This window comes from Muscardinus avellanarius (genome assembly GCF_963383645.1).
Source record: "Muscardinus avellanarius genome assembly, chromosome: 13".
NCBI lineage: Eukaryota > Metazoa > Chordata > Mammalia > Rodentia > Gliridae > Muscardinus > Muscardinus avellanarius.
Genome location: NC_137799.1, coordinates 25010396 through 25027909, shown reverse-complemented (window position 1 = coordinate 25027909; position 17514 = coordinate 25010396). Strand labels below are relative to the sequence as shown.

At 38.3% G+C, this 17514-nt stretch overlaps 1 protein-coding gene across 6 annotated transcripts in view; it reads left to right on the top strand.

Moving 5' to 3' along the window:
* Positions 1–17514, top strand: part of MUSK (muscle associated receptor tyrosine kinase) — a gene marked incomplete at both ends in the record, with an annotated part of 113860 nt that overhangs the window by 84300 nt on the left and 12046 nt on the right. For 2 of the 6 annotated variants that reach the window (XM_080708799.1, XM_080708797.1), the window contains 3 exons: positions 1263–1526; positions 8993–9168; positions 9839–9862. In XM_080708799.1, coding sequence (XP_080564925.1) covers positions 1263–1526; positions 8993–9168; positions 9839–9862 — 464 coding nt within the window. The remainder of the gene's footprint in view (positions 1–1262; positions 1527–8992; positions 9169–9838; positions 9863–17514) is intronic. The other 4 variants (XM_080708800.1, XM_080708798.1, XM_080708802.1 and 1 more) reach the window with 2 other exon arrangements.

Here is a 17514-nt window from a genome sequence, read left to right as displayed (position 1 = left end):
AACACAAGGATACACTGAGACCATCACAGACAGTGCCCGCACACAAATGTTCGCTATTTGTCAAGTTAACGTTTGAATTATTATATTCCCAGTATTACCTCAAGAGGATAGTCAATATAGGGCGAGAGTTTGATTCTCCTATTTGTCCTTTCCCTTGCTAAAAGAGCCTTTCATGATACTTTTGTTTGAGAAGGTTCAATGTGGTTTTTCCCATCTTTTATCCATGAACGATCTAAGTTCAGAGTAATTGCTTACTTTGTTTTACACAGCGGGACATTTTGGGGACATTGAGTGGCCTGGTGGCTTCCCCCAGGACATCTAATGAAAAAATAGCAAAGCTGAGGTACCACTTAGCTCTTCCAAAAGCCGCGTCTCGTGCTGTCTCCTCCCCAGATGGCTTTCTTTTCCCTTAATGGAATTCTTAGAAGGTGTGTGAGTGAGATAATCTAAGTACAGAATGTATGGCTGAGATGTAAGTGTTCTATACATTCTGAATATTTAACCCTTTTTATATTTATTTATTTATTTATTTATTTATTTATTTACTTATTGTGGTACTGGGGATTGAGCCCAGGGACATTCTACCTCTGAGCTATACCCCCAGTCATTTTTAATTTTGTTTTTTTGTTTGTTTTTGAAACAGGGTCTTGCTAGGTTGCTGAGTCTCAGTACCTTGCTGAGGCTGTCCTCAAACTTGCAATCCTCCTATCTCAGGCTCCTAAATACTGGGATTATAGGTGTATACCACTGCGCCCTGCTTACTTAACTTTCATAACACATACCTAAATGAGGTTCTGAAAGCTGCAAGCTTTGGGAATCAGAGCAGTTATTGTCAGCCTTCATTTCGTTACCAAACGCTATCATTTGGTAATCATCATGACGAATATATTTTTCACAAGCATGCATTTGTTAAATCAGCTTATTTGCGAGAAGTGTGTGAGTCGACTTAAGAACAGTAGAGCTCTATTTATATAGCAAGTAACAAAAATCCCCCAATCTATTCAGCCCTTGATAGTTCCCAGAGCTCTCCACACCCATGATCACGTTTGGCCTTCGTGATAGCCCTCTGGGGTAGCTAGAGATGATATAATGGGGACTGGAAGTGAAGACAAGGTTCAAGTGGAGCTTTTCAGCCAATTTGCTGGTGTGCTTTCTCTCATTTCTGGGATACAGATGTGAAAACCAAAAGAAATGTTTAAAAAGGCAGAATGAATGCCAAGAAATAGCATGTGACTGGGAACTTTGTTCGTTTCTTCTTTCAGTAAACCACAGAAAGATAACAAAGGCTACTGCGCCCAGTACCGAGGGGAGGTATGTGATGCAGTCCTGGCCAAAGATGCTCTTGTTTTCTTCAACACCTCCTACGCTGACCCTGCGGAGGCCCAGGAGCTGCTGGTTCACACTGCCTCGAATGAACTGAAAGCTGTGAGTCCGCTCTGCAGGCCAGCTGCCGCGGCCTTGCTGTGCAACCATGCCTTCCAAGAGTGCGCCCCTGGCCCCGTCCCGACGCCTACCCCTATTTGCAGGTAAAACTTCAGAAATAAGTGTATGGGAATATTCCATTGTTTTGTCTACAAACAGAGTTTTCAAAAGAAGATGTGTGGGGCATGGTGGCTGATGTGCGCCTGTAATGAGTACTTGCGAGACTGAGACAGGAGGATTGAAGGTGCAAACCCAGCCTCAACAACTTAGTGAGATCCGTGGCAACTTAGTAAGAGCTTGTTTCAATAGAAAAAATAAAATAGGCCTATTGGGTGTAGCTCAGAGGTAGAATGCCCCTGGATTCAATCTTTAGTAATACACAGAAAAACAAAGAAGGAAGGAAGGAAGGAAGGAAGGAAGGAAGGAAGGAAGGAAGGAAGGAAGGAAGGAAGGAAATTGTCACAGCAATAGCTGGCTTTTATCCAAAAAAAGGAAATGAATGGGACAAAATTTTTACCATGTAAATAATTTATTATAGCCCATAATACAAAGACTGAACTTCTAGAAGAGATCATCAAAGCTTGTTATTGTTCACATTATTGTCATATTCATAAATATCCTTGCTTCCGGCCAAATGAAAAGATAAATCCTAAACTAACATGAACTTCATGTGTAAGTCAAGATACAGAAAACAAACACTATACTCCAAGTGTTTCTCCATTTCTGTTTATAAAAGAGCTCATGAAAAGCATTTTAGAATATTACTTTAAGATGATAACATTCCCTCTTATAGTCCTAAGTATTCAAATCTTGCTTCATTTAAGTGGGAGGAAAAAGGTTATGTTTTAAAATAGCTAATGCAGGCCGGGCGTGGTGGTGCACGCTTGTCATCCCCGCGCTTGGGAGGCAGAGACGGGAGGGTCACGCAGGTTTGAAGCCAGCCGCGCGCACTGGCTTAGGAGACCCTGTTTCCAAATAAAAAATGTAAAAATAGGTCTGGGAGTGTAGCCTGGAGGTAGAAGGGCTTCCAGGAACCCCAGTACCACCAAAAAATAAAAATAAAAAATAAAAAATAAAATAAATAAAATAAAATAGCTAATGCATTAAAAAAAACCATATTCTTTAAACATTGACATTCATACATTTTTGTTCAATTTTTATCTTTGTTTCATTGACATTCATATATCTATGTTCAATTTTTATCTTTGTTTTCCTTTTATACAAAAGTCAGGAATTATTCTGGCTTTTCGGCCAAATAGGACAAAATTCCAAAATGGTCAGTTCTCCTTTCTCGATGTGATCTTGGATAAACTTCAGTTTCCTCATCTAAGCAACAGAGGTGAGAGGATAAAAGAATAAATTGCACCCATGAAATATTTTAGAAACTGGAGTGATGCCATTCTTCCTAAATTTTCTCTTAAAAAATACAAGAACCATCAATAAGCATATTTCTACCTGTTTTTATAAAACTAAAACTATTGAAATTGAAATAATTTTAGTGCTCTCTATTAGAGACTGTATAGTTAGGTCATTAAAATAGAGTACTTTATTTCTAATTTGCTGCCAAGTTTGAGGGTTTGTAGATACTGTCAGAGTTATAGAATTTTTCTGTTACTTTTAGGTGTTTCTTCATCTTAAAAGGCTGATTTGTGATCAGAAATAGCATCTAAATCTTTCTGGGGACTCTGGCATTAAGGAAATAAAAAAGAAAAGAAGGAGAGAAAAACTAAAAATATTGACAGAAATAAAATGGAAAATGAGTGGGTGAGGGAAAGTTTAAAAAAATAGTCTAAGCTGGGCTTGGGGGCGCACACTCATAATCCCAGCATCAGGGAGGCTAAAACAGGAGGATCTTGGTTTGCGGACAGCCTCAGCTACTTAGTGAGGCCCTTTGCAACTCAGTGAGACCCTGTTTCAAAAATAAAGAATCAAAAATAGGGCTGGGGGTGTAGCTTAAAGGTAGAATGCCCCTGGGTTTCATTCCCAGTATCACAAAATTAAAAATAATCTTTCTGGAAACACTGATTATCCCAAATGCCCTTGGCATTATTTGAATAAATGGTACTTCAGTTGAATACAACTTTTATTAGCTTAGATTTCTTTCTCTTGGGCCTCTTTATAGGATTATCACTATTCTTCTATTTGAAGTCCTGGTTAACAATGAAATCTTTTAACTAGAAAGTAACACTTGTATAATGCATAGAGAGGATAACCGGAAGAAGAATGTGACAGTAGATTGTGTCAATCTTGTCCTTAACACGATTAATATAATGTGTGGTGGTCACTGAGTGTCACGGTGACACTGGGGCCAATCGGCTCCACATTACAGAGAGGGATAAAAATTAAATTAAAAATATACTTCTTTCAGCCGGGTGTGGTGGTGCACGCTTGTAATCCCTGCGCTTGGGAGGCTGAGACAGGAGGATCACACAGGTTCGAAGCCAGCCTCAGTACTTAGTGAGGCTCTCAGCAACTTAGTGAGACCCTGTTTCCAAATAAAGTATAAAAAAATAGGTCTGGGAGTATAGCCCAGAGGTAGAAAGACTCTGGGTTCCACCCCCCCCAAAAAAAAAAATATATATATATATATATATATATATATATATATATTTCTTTTTGCGATAGTCATTGTGGTTTTCTAATTATAAAACCCACATGAATCCTCTGTGTAAAAATAGAATATACCAAAAAAAAATCACAAAGAATAAAATAAAAATCTTAAGTGTGCTTGAAAATTTTAAATCTTCCTTTTGAATTTTCTGTTTTCAGCCTGGTAACTTATTTTCACTAGCTTGCTCAATCAGTTCTAATAAAAGTGCAATGTTATAATAGCTACTTGCTTATTATGTGCTTTGTAAAGTATTCTTCCTGGTATAAAATGAACCTTTAATTTTGATTTAGTTGTTTTTTAAAATTTTTGAATTATGGGCATTTCTACATGTAAACAAAAGTAGATCATGGTGCAGTGAATATATTTGTCCCTTTTCTGCAGTGCCATTTACCTTCTATTCTCAAAGGTTGAAAGCTTTTTAGTGTTAGTTTCACTGCTTTGCGACCTCTATTTTCTCTAGCTACGACCTTGTTTGAAGTAACCCAATTTTAAGTCTATCTTTTCACCTCATACTGATTATTTTCCCCCCTTGTAAAAACAAACCTGTCACAGAGAGCACGATTTTATGCCTGGCAGTGAAAACAAACGCCCCAACAAACCAGCAAAGGTGTCCTCCTCCACTTAGGACAGAAACAGAACTCCCAGGTAATTACTGCCTGCACAGACGGTGGAATACAGAATTTTTTCATGTGTCCCATATTGCTTTTTGCGCAGTTTACCTGTGCTGTCTGGATGCAGGAAGGTGTGCTTGTGCAAGTCAAGCATGAGACCCAGACATGAGAAGATGCAAGTGGAGCGATCCTTCTCAGGTTCAACAGCTTCTCAGAAGTCCCCAGGACTTCCGGGAAGATGGCGACCGAGAAAAGCGGGGCTTAAGAGTCCCGCTAACAACCAATCTCCATTGCCACAAAAAGAGCGCCTTTCATAGCCAGAAAACACCATCACCAGAAAAACAAAAAAACCACCAGGCTCCAGAGAGAAAGCGGACTGAGAACAGAGCTCAGGGCCACAGAGGAGACACACGCGCCCGAGGACGCGGCAGCAGCGCCATACTGCCGGCAGCAGCGGCGAACTCAGCGGACAGCTACAGCAAGCCGAGGTGAGCCAATGCAGAACAGCCAGGCGGGATCTTTCGGCGCAGACAGCTTTAAAGCTCCCAGTGGCTGAGCTCAGCACACGCTGCAGGGATTCAGAGTGGAAATCAAAACCAGAGAAGAAAAAATACGCCAGCCTCATGGCCGAGGGCGTGGCAGAGGCGCCATATTGCCAACGGCGGCGGCAGCAGCAGTGAATTCACCGAGTCCAGTACAGCTACATCTACGTACTCAAGAACAGTGAGTCAAATTGTGGGCCACAGAGGAGAAATCCCAGTATTGTGCCTCCTGGGACTTGACCCAGTGAGGGAGTGGTGGTGGCAGAGATATCACACCAGAGGAGAACGTGCCACCTGGCACCCCCCATAGTTTAAAGCAGCCTCTATCGACTCCCTGGGTCGGAGACTCTGTGATACAACCCAGTAAAGGAGTAGTAGGGTCTAAGATAATACAGACTCGAGATCCAGAGCACCTTAAGTGAAGCCATAGTGACCCAAGGGAAGAACCCAGAGAAGGCACAAACCTCCGAAATCATGGGAAAGAGGAATAACACTGAAGTAATGAATGTGCACAACCCCACAACATCAGAACCTGATAAAACAGAAAATCAGAGATTTCTAGAAGATCAAATCAGGAAAATAACTGTAGAAATAATAGAGGTGCTTCGAAAAGAACTCAGAGAGAGCCAAAAAGAGATAAAGGATGCAATTAATGAAGTAAAGGCCTCAATTCAAAGCACAAACAACCGATTAGACCACATGGAGAACAGAATCTCGCTCTTAGAAGATGAGCAATCCAAAAATGAATGCATAGTTTCTAATCTAGAAAAAGATATCCAACAGCAGGAATCTGACATTGAAGAAATATTGGCCCATCTTAAGAGAGCTAACCTAAGAATAATTGGAATAGAGGAGGGAAAAGAAAGTGATACCAAAGCGATCAACAATCTCTTCAAGGAAGTAATAGCAGAAAATTTTCCAAATATAGAGCAAGAGGTTGATACACAGATCCAGGAAACTTATAGAACTCCCTTTAGACAGGACCCGAGAAGAGGATCCCCACGCCATATAATTGTCAAAATGACCAATGTGGAAGCCAAGCAGAGAATCTTAAAGGCAACAAAAACAAAGGGCCAAGTGACATTCAGAGGCAAACCAATTAGAGTCACTCCAGACTTCCCAAACCAAGTCATGAGAGCCAGAAGGGCTTGGAGTAACATATTCCAAACTCTGAAAGAAAACAACTTCCAGCCAAAAATTTCCTATCCAGCAAAACTTTCTATCAAATTAGATGGAGAAATAAGAAGCTTCCATGACAAACAGAAACTGAAGGAATTTATGTCTTCAAAACCAGCGCTAGAGAAAATACTCAAAGAGATTAACTACAAAGAAGAAATAGGTAACACTCACCAGAACCAGAGAAACAAGAGTTTCCATCCAACAGACAACTAAGATTGGTTATCTGTGGAGATTCATTATTTATGAATTATTATTTATCTCTAAGTTGTATTGTTTGCCTTTATTGTTGTTAATTTTTAGGATTTCTAGTTGGAATATTAATATACCTTCAGATATAGCATTTGGAAATATTTTATCCAATTCTATTAGTAACTTTTAACTCTGTTTACATTGTCTTTGGATATACAATATTTTCTTTTATTTTTTAGGGAGTTTGTATATTCTTCTGTTGCCTGTGCCATTGAAATCATATCCAAGAAATCACTGCCAATTTCAATGTTGTGAGGTTTTATGACCCAGATTTTCTCCTAAAAGTTTATAGTCTCAAGATTTATATTTAGGTCTTTTATCTAGTTTGAGTTAATACTTGTATGTGGGATTAGGTAAGGGTCCAATTTTATTCTTTTCCATGTAATTATTATTTTTCAACAATATTTAGTTAAAAGATTATTATTTCCACCACCAAATCTTCGTGGAAACCTTGTCAAAAATAACTTGACAATATAGGGAAGAAGTTAGCTCTAGGCTTGTATTTAACTCCAATGGTCTATATATCTGCCTTTAGAACAGTACCACACTGTTTCAATTATTGTAGCTTTATATGGTTTGAAATCAGAAAATATACATCTTCTAGCTTTGTTTTTGCTTCGAGATTGTTTTGGGTATCTAGAGTCCATATTCCATATCAGGATAGATTTTTTTCTGAAAAATAAACATATGATAGTTTCACCTAAAAAAAAGAAAAAAATATTCTCTGGTAAGAAAGAAAGCAAAAAGAAATATTGAAATGTTATCTTTAAGTCATCAAAAGCTTGGTATCAGACAAATGAAACTGTTATGTGAGATTATCATTTTTAATTTTGGATAAATTGCTATAATACTAGATGTCAACCACTAAGCCAAGCATGGGAGGGAGGGATGGGGAGAGAATGGGGTGGGGATCGGGTGGGGGCTGACTGGGCGATGTGTGCATGTATGTCTACAAAAGTTTGTATCCCACTATGATGTATGAATACAGTGCACCAATAAAATAAAATTAAAAAAAAAAGAAGTCCCCAAAGCCCCTTTATGCCCCTTCTCTTGCAGACAGACCATACTAGACATAGGCACTTTAGTTAAACCATCACTAAGTCCCACAGCTAAGCTCGTGATTCCCATTGGCCCCCACGACATTCACATGCATGCCTCTCCATCCTGCGCATGCTCGGTTGCCCCTATTGTTTAGTTGGGCAAGGAGGAGTACAGGCAAAACATACCGTCATGGTATATTTGTGTAGATGTGTTTATTTGTTTACACATAGATATATGTATATGCACACACAAGTACAGACACACACTTTATTCTTCTCTGAATGTTTCAGAGATTGCAAGAAAGATACCTGCTATATTCTTTATCTCTCATTTCCTCTTATTAACCCCAAATATCTTCATTAGGAATTATCAAGTTTCCTCTATGGAGTTTGTTCTATTAGGCTTGAACTACTATTAGTTCCCAAATTCCAACTAAGTCTACTAGTTGCTGAGAGCCTTACTTCAACTTCTTCATTCGCTCACACAGCTTGTAGATGAACATAACAGGCTCATGTTCAGATACTACTCTGGATTCTCAGACGGAAGCATGCGCACAGGTTGAGCTAGGACCCTGCTCTCCAGACGAGGACCGCAGAGAGAACCGCATGTCCTGCTGTCAGCTCACCGAGGAGGTGCCGTTCTGTTTGGAGGACAAAGAGTGTAGATGTGCAGATGTTACTCAAAGCCTGCCCAGTAGCCCTGAGAGTGAAGTCTCCCAGGCTAGAATCTGATTGAAAATGATCCATGACTTTTAGTACGTGTGGCCTTAAAACTCTGTATACTTTGTTTCTGTACCTTTATAGAATCTTAATATGAAATTGAGAGATGACATGTCAGGGCCTCCTAATCTAATTCCTTGTAAATATGATAGCTCCTTTCCCCAGCAGCATTAATTATAGTGTTTTTTTTTTTTTTTTTTTTTAGAAAGAAAGACAATACCGGGCATGATAGCACATTCTTGTAATCCCAGTCCTTGGGAGGCTGAGACAGGAGGATCACAGATTCGAAGCCAGCCTCAATTACTTAGTGAATAACTGAGTGAGACCCTGTTTCCAAATAAAATATAAAATAGATCTAAGAGTGTAGCCTAGAGGTAGAAATCTCCTGAGTTCCACCCCCGGTACCATATACACACAAAAAGAGAGACAATATTTTATCTCACCATACAAAATACTGTCCCCAATATGTAGAGTAAAAGAGTCCTTTCAAAAATACTTTTGCAGGCACAGGCAATGTACTCTGGTGATGTTTTGAAAATACAGAATTTAAGCTCTGCCACAAATTTGGCTTTAGCCTGCCCCCATTCACCGAGTTGTATTCTTCCTGTGATATTCTAGAGAGTACTGCTTGGCAGTAAAGGAGCTCTTCTGTGCAAAAGAATGGCTGTTGATGGAAGAAAAGACCCACAGAGGATTCTCCAGATCTGGGATGCATCTGCTCTCAGTGCCAGACTGCAACAAGCTTCCCAGCATGCACTGGGACCCCATGGCCTGTACCAGACTGCCTTATTTAGGTAACAAAGAGCTTCCCTGAGATTTGGAAATTAAAAGAAATTTACCATTTTGAATAAACAGAGGTGTGCACTTAAAGCTCCTAATATTTCTAGGCTTTCTAGGCATTTCTAATATATTTTTTAAATGTTGCCTTCTTTACATTCCTAGTAGTAATGCTATCTTAATTGCACCGGTTAGTATAAAGTTTTACTTCACTTTTTCTAAAACAAATTAAAGGACGCTCTTAACTGCTGCTTGAGATCTTTATTTCATAGGGGATCTTATGAGAGCTTGTAACATTTTCTGGAATGTGCAGAAAAAAATGACTAAGAAACATTTCGTATTTTGTCAGAAGAGTGGAAAAAAGGATTAAAGTCCACTTTCCTAGCCAATGAAGCCGATTTTTAAGCATGCAAAGAGAAGCCACATGTTTGAAAGTGCTGATCTCACATAATAAACCGGAATCGCTGCATGTTGCTTTAATGAACTTTGTTTGTAAGAAACTATGCCGTTATCCCTAACATCTGGTTTAATTTCAAAGACGTAATTTTCACATCCGAATGCAAAGAATGTTTTCCAGTTACATATTAAAAAGCTGAACGAGAACTTGCATTTCTTAGCACTTTCTCACAGAACATAGAAGATATCTGGATACTCACTTAAAACAAATTTTTATCCTTTCCCCCTCAGATTATAAAAAAGAAAACATAACAAGTAAGTAATTTTGTGTGCCCTTGAAACCTTCTGTGTATGTAATTGGATTCGTGCATGCATATTTACATTGACACTTAGTGATGTCCAGAACAAAAAGTAGAAAGCCTTTCGAGACATTGCACCATGCTGCAACAGGAAGGAAGCTCATGAAAGGCTGAGCTTACTGCTCTTAACAGGTTGTGGAGAACACCAGAGTTAGTAAATGATACAGGGAACATTTCCCACTTCAAGATTGCTAGTATATTTAATGCCTTACTTATCTACAAAATAAGACAAGTTTAAAATGTTGCCTTTTGATTTTGCATTCATGATTTTGTATTGCCTAATTGTTTATAGATAAAAACGTGTATTCTTCATTGAGCCAATTTACAATCACTTATGACAAGTCCTTCTTTTGAAAGTTAGGTGTTTTGTATTTGGATTTTTTTTCCAAAAAAAAGTGTATCAGGGGGCTTTTGTACACAGTTCCATGTTTATTGTAAAAAAAAAAATCTAGATAAGCATAGAAAAAGGTATAAAGGAAAAACCTGTAATCCCACTTTTCTCTAAAATTTTGTCCTGATTCTAAAATTACTTATACTGCTAAGGAAGAGAAAACATTTAATATGTAGTGGAATTTTATTTTCATAACATTTTATCTGTAGAACCGGGTGCATTTCTGTTCATAGTGAGCAATGCTCCAACAGTGTGCTACTTCATCCAGTCTATACATTGAGCTCCTCTAAACAACTTTAAAAAGTGGTTGCCTGGGTCCCACATATATTCAGCCTGGGATATAATCTGGTTATCAATATTTTTAAAATTTATTTTAATTGAAAAGTAAAAATTATATTTATGGGGTACCATGTTATATTTTGATATTTGTAATATTTAAATCAGGATCTACCTCAAAACTTTTTCATTTTCTTGAAGTGAAAATATTCAAATCCTTTCTCCTAGATTTTTTAAAAATATAGTATAGTAGCATATGGTGTCCCTGTAACAGGACAAAGATACATGGTTTTGATGATAGCTAATTCCTAGTATAATATTTATAAGGTTAAGTTGAATGAAAGGGGTCATTATACAATCTCTAGGAAAGAATTCAGGAAGGTTATTTAAAAAGGGATGTCCTAGAAACTAATTTCTATCAGATGATACTGTACCATAAAGCAGCAATCTTCAGAACATTCTAGAAAAATCTTTCGTGTTACTGGACATGGTGGCACCTGCCTGTAATCCTAGTACTTGGGAAGCTGAGACAGAAAGTCACAGATTCAAGACAGCCTCAGCATAGCGAGACTCTCAGTAACCTTGTGAGACCCTGTTTCAAAACAAAAGTTGAAAAGGGCTGAAGGTGGATGTATCTTGGGGGTAGAACAACCCTGGGCTCAATCCCCAGGAGCCACCCTGCCCCCCAAACACATAGTCTTTCTTGTCAATTAACTTGCTCAAGTTTGAGTACTCTAAAGTAAAATGGCATTCAAATCCTGTGACGTGTCTTCTAAGTCTTATCCCCTCTGCACATGGCTAAGGGCTTTATTTTATAGCTAACTTAAAGGACTCAACCTTAAAGTATTAAACCAAAGAATGCTTAGTGTCCCCAATCAAATCACTCAGTCATTAAACAAGAGCACTTATGGAAACCCCTCAGAAGCTGGGATTCCGGAAGCCTGGAAAATTGCTTTTCTCAGACTGAGGGAATGAATGCTGAATGGCAATTCTTCTCATAGGAGTAGCTGAAGCCTCCTCTGGTCGGACCTGGCGTTGTTGACTGTGGACTTTGTTCATTTATCCATCCTTTTATCCACCCACGGAGGGTTGACAGGTGGACTGTGTTGACCTCTAATCCTAATTTAGGAACAGCATACACAAAATGAATCCCGGTTTCTACCTTTTACGCTGATTTTAAGGAAATTGGAGCAGTACACACTAGCTCTATGAATAATTTTCTAGTTTTTAGAAAATACAGTTTGATGGAATCTTTGATACAAGAAAATGAGCTCCAAACCTCATAAATGTCATAAATGAATCATTTCATCTGAACATCTGGTAGGGAATATCTGTCCTTCATGAATTAAATGAAATGACTACCAAAGAAACTGGCTTTAACTCTTATGGTAGGCCATTAATAAAACAAAGACAGCATCCTAATTAGGCACAGTGACCCATATTCTCTGAGAATGTGTAAAGTCCTCAAGTATTTTTTTGAAGAGTCTCTTGGCTTCTGAGTAAACTCCCAAGGCTGTTGTTACCAGTTTACTTTGAGGAGTGATGGAAGAATTTATTAAAAATTCATTTGTTAATCTTTGCAATTATTTCTTCTTGCTTGAAACCAGGAACTAGAATTTACACTAGTTTCTGTTTTTCATAACTTCTTTTGCTGAAGTAAAATATCTCTGAAGGCATGCCATGCCTGTATCCTATTTACATTATTTTCTAAGCATATTGGCCCTCTTTTCTGTGGGATTTCACACACTTGACTACAGAAGCACTCAACACTGTGTCTCTTATTTCAAAGCTTTTGTGAAAAAAATATATATAATAATCTGCTTGATTCTTGTAAGGATGATCTGCTTCCCTCTTCACTTATTTCTTCCCTTCTGTCTTTACTGTTGGTGTTAGCAAATATTTACCTGGACAGTGAATAACTATCTGCCCCAACCCACAGTACTTTCAATACTCCCAACAGACCTGTGAAATTCGGTACTATGAATCTATGAATGTCTTCCAGTTTACATGCTGGTCAGTGTGAGAGAGTGAAACTAAGCAGTTTGTCGAAATTGATCTATCTTGTATGGACTTCAACCAGGATTCAAATCCCAGTCTACCTGATTCTTGTTCTGTCATCAGCTCATAGTTTCTTAACAATACCTGATCTTTCTTTCTTTCTTTCTTCTTTCTTTCTTTCTTTCTTTCTTTCTTTCTTTCTTTCTTTCTTTCTTTCTCCCTTTCTCTCTCTCTCTCTCTCTCTCTCTCTCTCTCTCTCTCTCTCTCTCTTTCTTTCTTTCTTTCTTTCTTTCTTTCTTTTTTTCATAGTGGTATTTGCCTGTAATTCCAGTATTTAGAAGGCTGAGGCAGGAGGATCACAGCTTTGAGGATAGCCTCAGCAACATACTGAGACTCTCAGAAATCTATTGAAACTCTTTTTCAAAACAAAAAACAAAATAGTGCTAATGGTGTGGCTCAGTGGTAGAATGCCTCTGGGCTCAAGTCCCAGAACCACACACACACACACACACACACACACACACACACACACACACACACAAAATATTCCCAAGACCTCATGTGCAATAATATTTGCCCGATTGTTTTATTCATTCTTAAATACATACTGATGCCCTTTTGCATTCTATTATAATTGTTCTTTCCGTAATTTTTTTATTGGTACATTGTAGTCATACATCTTAATAGGGTACAATGTGGTGGAGACATACATACACACATCACCCAATTAGCCCTTACCCCATTCTCTCCCCCTCCCTCCTTCTCATGTTTGGCTTAGTGATTGACATTGATATGTTTGTTAAAGAACATCACGCGCATTAGAGAATTTTCCTTTTCCCCCTCCCATTCACTCAGTTAGGTCAGCTCATTTGCTCATCTATAGTATCTCCTTCTTTGTCTAGAGTTCCTCCTATGACCCATTTTCTCTCTAGCTTCCACATATTAGGGAGAGCATCCAATTTCTTATTTTTTTTAACTGACTATATCACTTAGCATAATGTTCTCCAGTTCCATCCATTTCCCTGTAAATGACATAATTGTGTTTTTCTTTATGGCTGAGTAACATTATATTGTGTACATATCCCACGGTTTTGTAATCCATTCATCTGTTGATGGACATCTTGGCTGGTTCCATAGTTTGTCTATGGTGAATTGTGCAGCTATGAACATAGATACACAATTAATTGGGTAGTTTGGTTTCCATCCTTTTGGGTAGATACCCAGAAGTGGTATTGCTAGATCACATGGTAAGTTCATTCTCATTTTTCTGAGGATCCTCTGTACTGTTTTCCAAAGTGGTTGCACTAATTTGCAATCCCACCAACAATGTTTTAGAGTTCCCACTTCTCCACATCCTCACCAGCATCTGTTGTTTGTGTTTTGAATGCTTGCCATTCTAGTTAGAGTTAGGTGAAATCTCAGGGTAGTTTTGATTTGTATCTCTCTGATTGCTAGTGATGTTGAGAATTTTTTTGTGCATTTATTGGCTATTTAAATTTCTTCTTTTGTGAAATGTCTATTTAGTTCACTTGCCCATTTTTGATTGGGATATTTGTTTTCTTACTGCTGAGTTTCTTGAGTTCTCTCTATATTCTAGAGATTAGTCCTCTATCAGAGGAGTAGTTGGCAAAAATCTTCTCCTATTCTGTTGGATCTCAGTTGAAGTTCTTGATAATTTTCTTTGCTCTACAGAAGCTCTTTAGTTTAATGCAATCCCACATATTGATTCACCTTTTAGTTTCTTGTGCCTTTGGAGTCTTGTTGAGAAAGTTTACTGTGCCTATGTATTGCAGTGTTAGACCTATACCCTCTTCAGAAGTCTGAAGGTTTCTGGTCTAATATCCAAGTCTTTGATACATGTTTTTTTTTTTAATTGAAAAAGAACAAAGCTAGAAGATATATATTTTCTGATTTCAAACCATATAAAGCTACAATAATTGAAACAGTGTAGTACTATTCTAAAGGCAGATATATAAACCATTGGAGTTAAATAAAAGCCTAGAGATAAATTCTTCCATATATTGTCAAGTTATTTTTGACAAGGTTTCCACGAACATTTGGTGGTGGAAATAATAATCTTTTAACTAAATATTGTTGAAGAATAATAATTACATGGAAAAGAATAAAATTGGACCCTTACCTAATCCCATATACAAATATTAACTCAAAATAGATAAAAGACCTAAATATAAATCTTAAGACTATAAACTTTTAGGAGAAAATCTGGGTCATAAAACCTCACAACACTGAAATTGGCAGTGATTTCTTGGTTATGATTTCAATGGCACAGGCAACAAAAGAGTATACAAACTCCCTAAAAAATAAAAAAAAATTGTATATCCAAAGACAATGTAAACAGAGTTAAAAATTACTAATAGAATGGGATAAAATATTTCCAAATGCTATATCTGAAGGTATATTAATATTCCAACTAGAAATCCTAAAAATTAACAACAATAAAGGCAAACAATACCATTTAGAGATAGGTAAAAGACTAACATAAGTAATGAATCTCCACAGATAACTAATCTTAGTTGTCTGTTGGATGGAAACTCTTGTTTCTCTGGTTCTGGTGTGTGTTACCTATTTCTTCTTTGTAGTTAATCTCTTTGAGTATTTTCTCTAGTGCTGGTTTTGAAGACATAAATTCCTTCAGTTTCTGTTTGTCATGGAAGCTTCTTATTTCTCCATCTAATTTGAGAGAAAGTTTTGCTGGGTAGGAAATTTTTGGCTAGAAGTTGTTTTCTTTCAGAGTTTGGAATATGTTACTCCAAGCCCTTCTGGCTCTCATGACTTGGTTTGGGAAGTCTGGAGTGATTCTAATTGGTTTGCCTCTGAATGTCACTTGGCCCTTTGTTTTTGTTGCCTTTAAGATTCTCTGCTTGGCTTCCACAGTGGTCATTTTGACAATTATGTGGCGTGGGGATCCTCTTCTCGGATCCTGTCTAAAGGGAGTTCTATAAGTTTCCTGGACCTGTGTATCAACCTCTTGCTCTATGTTTGGAAAATTTTCTGCTATTACTTCCTTGAAGAGATTGTTGATTCCTTTGGTTTCACTTTCTTTTCCCTCCTCTATTCCAATTATTCTTAGGTTAGCTCTCTTAAAATGGGCCCATATTTCTTCAATGTCAGATTCCTGCTGTCGGATATTTTGTTCTAGATTAGAAACTATGCATTCATTTTTGGAATGATCATCTTCTAAGAGCGAGATTCTGTTCTCCATGTGGTCTAATTGGTTGTTTGTGCTTTGAATTGAGGCCTTTACTTCATTAATTGCATCCTTTATTTCCTTTTGGCTCTCTCTGAGTTCTTTTCGAAGCACCTCTATTATTTCTACAGTTATTTTCCTGATTTGATCTTCTAGAAATCTCTGATTTTCTGTTTTATCAGGTTCTGATGTTGTGGGGTTGTGGGCATTCATTGCTCCAGTATTATTCCTCTTTCCCATGATTTTGGAAGTTTGTGCCTTCTCTGGGTTCTTCCCTTGGGTCACTATGACTTCACTTAAGGTGTTCTGGTTCTCGAGTCAGTAGTATCTCAGACCCCACTACTCCTTTACTGGGTTGTATCACAGAGTCTCCAACCCAGAGAGTCGATAGAGGCTGCTTTAGACTGTGGGGGGTGCCAGGTTGCACATTCTCCTATGGTGTGATATCTCTGCCACCGCCACTCCCCCACTGGGTCAAGTCCCAGGGAGTACAGTACTGGGATTTCTCCTCTGTGGCCCGCAATTTGACTCACTGTTCTTGAGTACGCAGATGTAGCTGTACTGGACTTGGTGAATTCGCTGCTGCTGCTGCCGGTGGCGTCGCTGCTATGCCCTCGGCCGTGAGGCTGGCATATTTCTTCTTGGTTTTGAGTTCCACTCTGAATCCCTGCAGCGTGTGCTGAGCTCAGCCACTGGGAGCTTTAGATGCTCCCTGCGCCGACAAATCCCGCCTGGCTGTTCCACAGCAGCTCACCTCGGCTTGCTGTAGCCGTCCAGTGAACTCGCCACTGCCACCGACAGTAAAGTGCTGCTGCCGCATCCTCGGGCGTGAGGCCGATGTATCTCCTCTGTGGCTCTGAGCTCTGTTCTCAGTCCACTTTCTCTCTGGAGCCTGGTGATTTTTTTGTTTCTCTGGTGATGGTGTTTTCTGCCTATGAAAGGCACTGATTTAGTGGTAATGGAGATTGGTTGTTAGCGGGGCTCTTAAGCCCCGCTTTTCTTGGTCGCCATCTTCCTGGAAGTCTCTTTGATACATGTTGAATTGACTCTTGTGTAGGATGAGAAAGTGGATTTATTTTCATTTTTCTGCATATGGTTAACCAGTTTTGCCAACACCATTTGTTGAGCAGGCTATCTTTTTTCTAGTGTATATTTTTGGCTCCTTTGTCAAAAATCAATTAACTATAAGTGTGTATTTTTTCTGAGTCTTCTTATTCTGCTCCATTAGTCTATGTATCTGTTTTTGTGCTAGTACCATGCTGTTTTTATTACTATGGCTTTGTAGTATGCATTAAAGTTAGGTATAGTGATTTCTCCTGCATGGTTTTTGTTGCTAAAAATACCATGCTTTGGCTGCTCTGGGATTTTTGTTGTTACAAATCAATTTAGGGACTGATGTTTCTATGTCTGTGAGGAATGACCTTGGTAATTTAATGGGTATTACATTGAATCTGTAGATCACCTTTGGAAGTATGGCCATTTGATGATATTTATTCTGCTTATCCATGAACATAGAAAATGTTTCCATCTTCTAAGGTCTTCTTCAATTTCTTTTTTTAATGTTTTATAATTTTCTTTGTAGAGGTCTTTTACCTCCTTGGTTAAGTGTATTCTTAAGTATTTTATTTTTGGGGGATATCCTGAATGGAAGTGTTTTTTGGATTTCTTTTTCAGTGGATTTATGGTTGGTGTACAGAAAAACTTTTTATTTTTTAAGATTGATTTTGTATCCAGA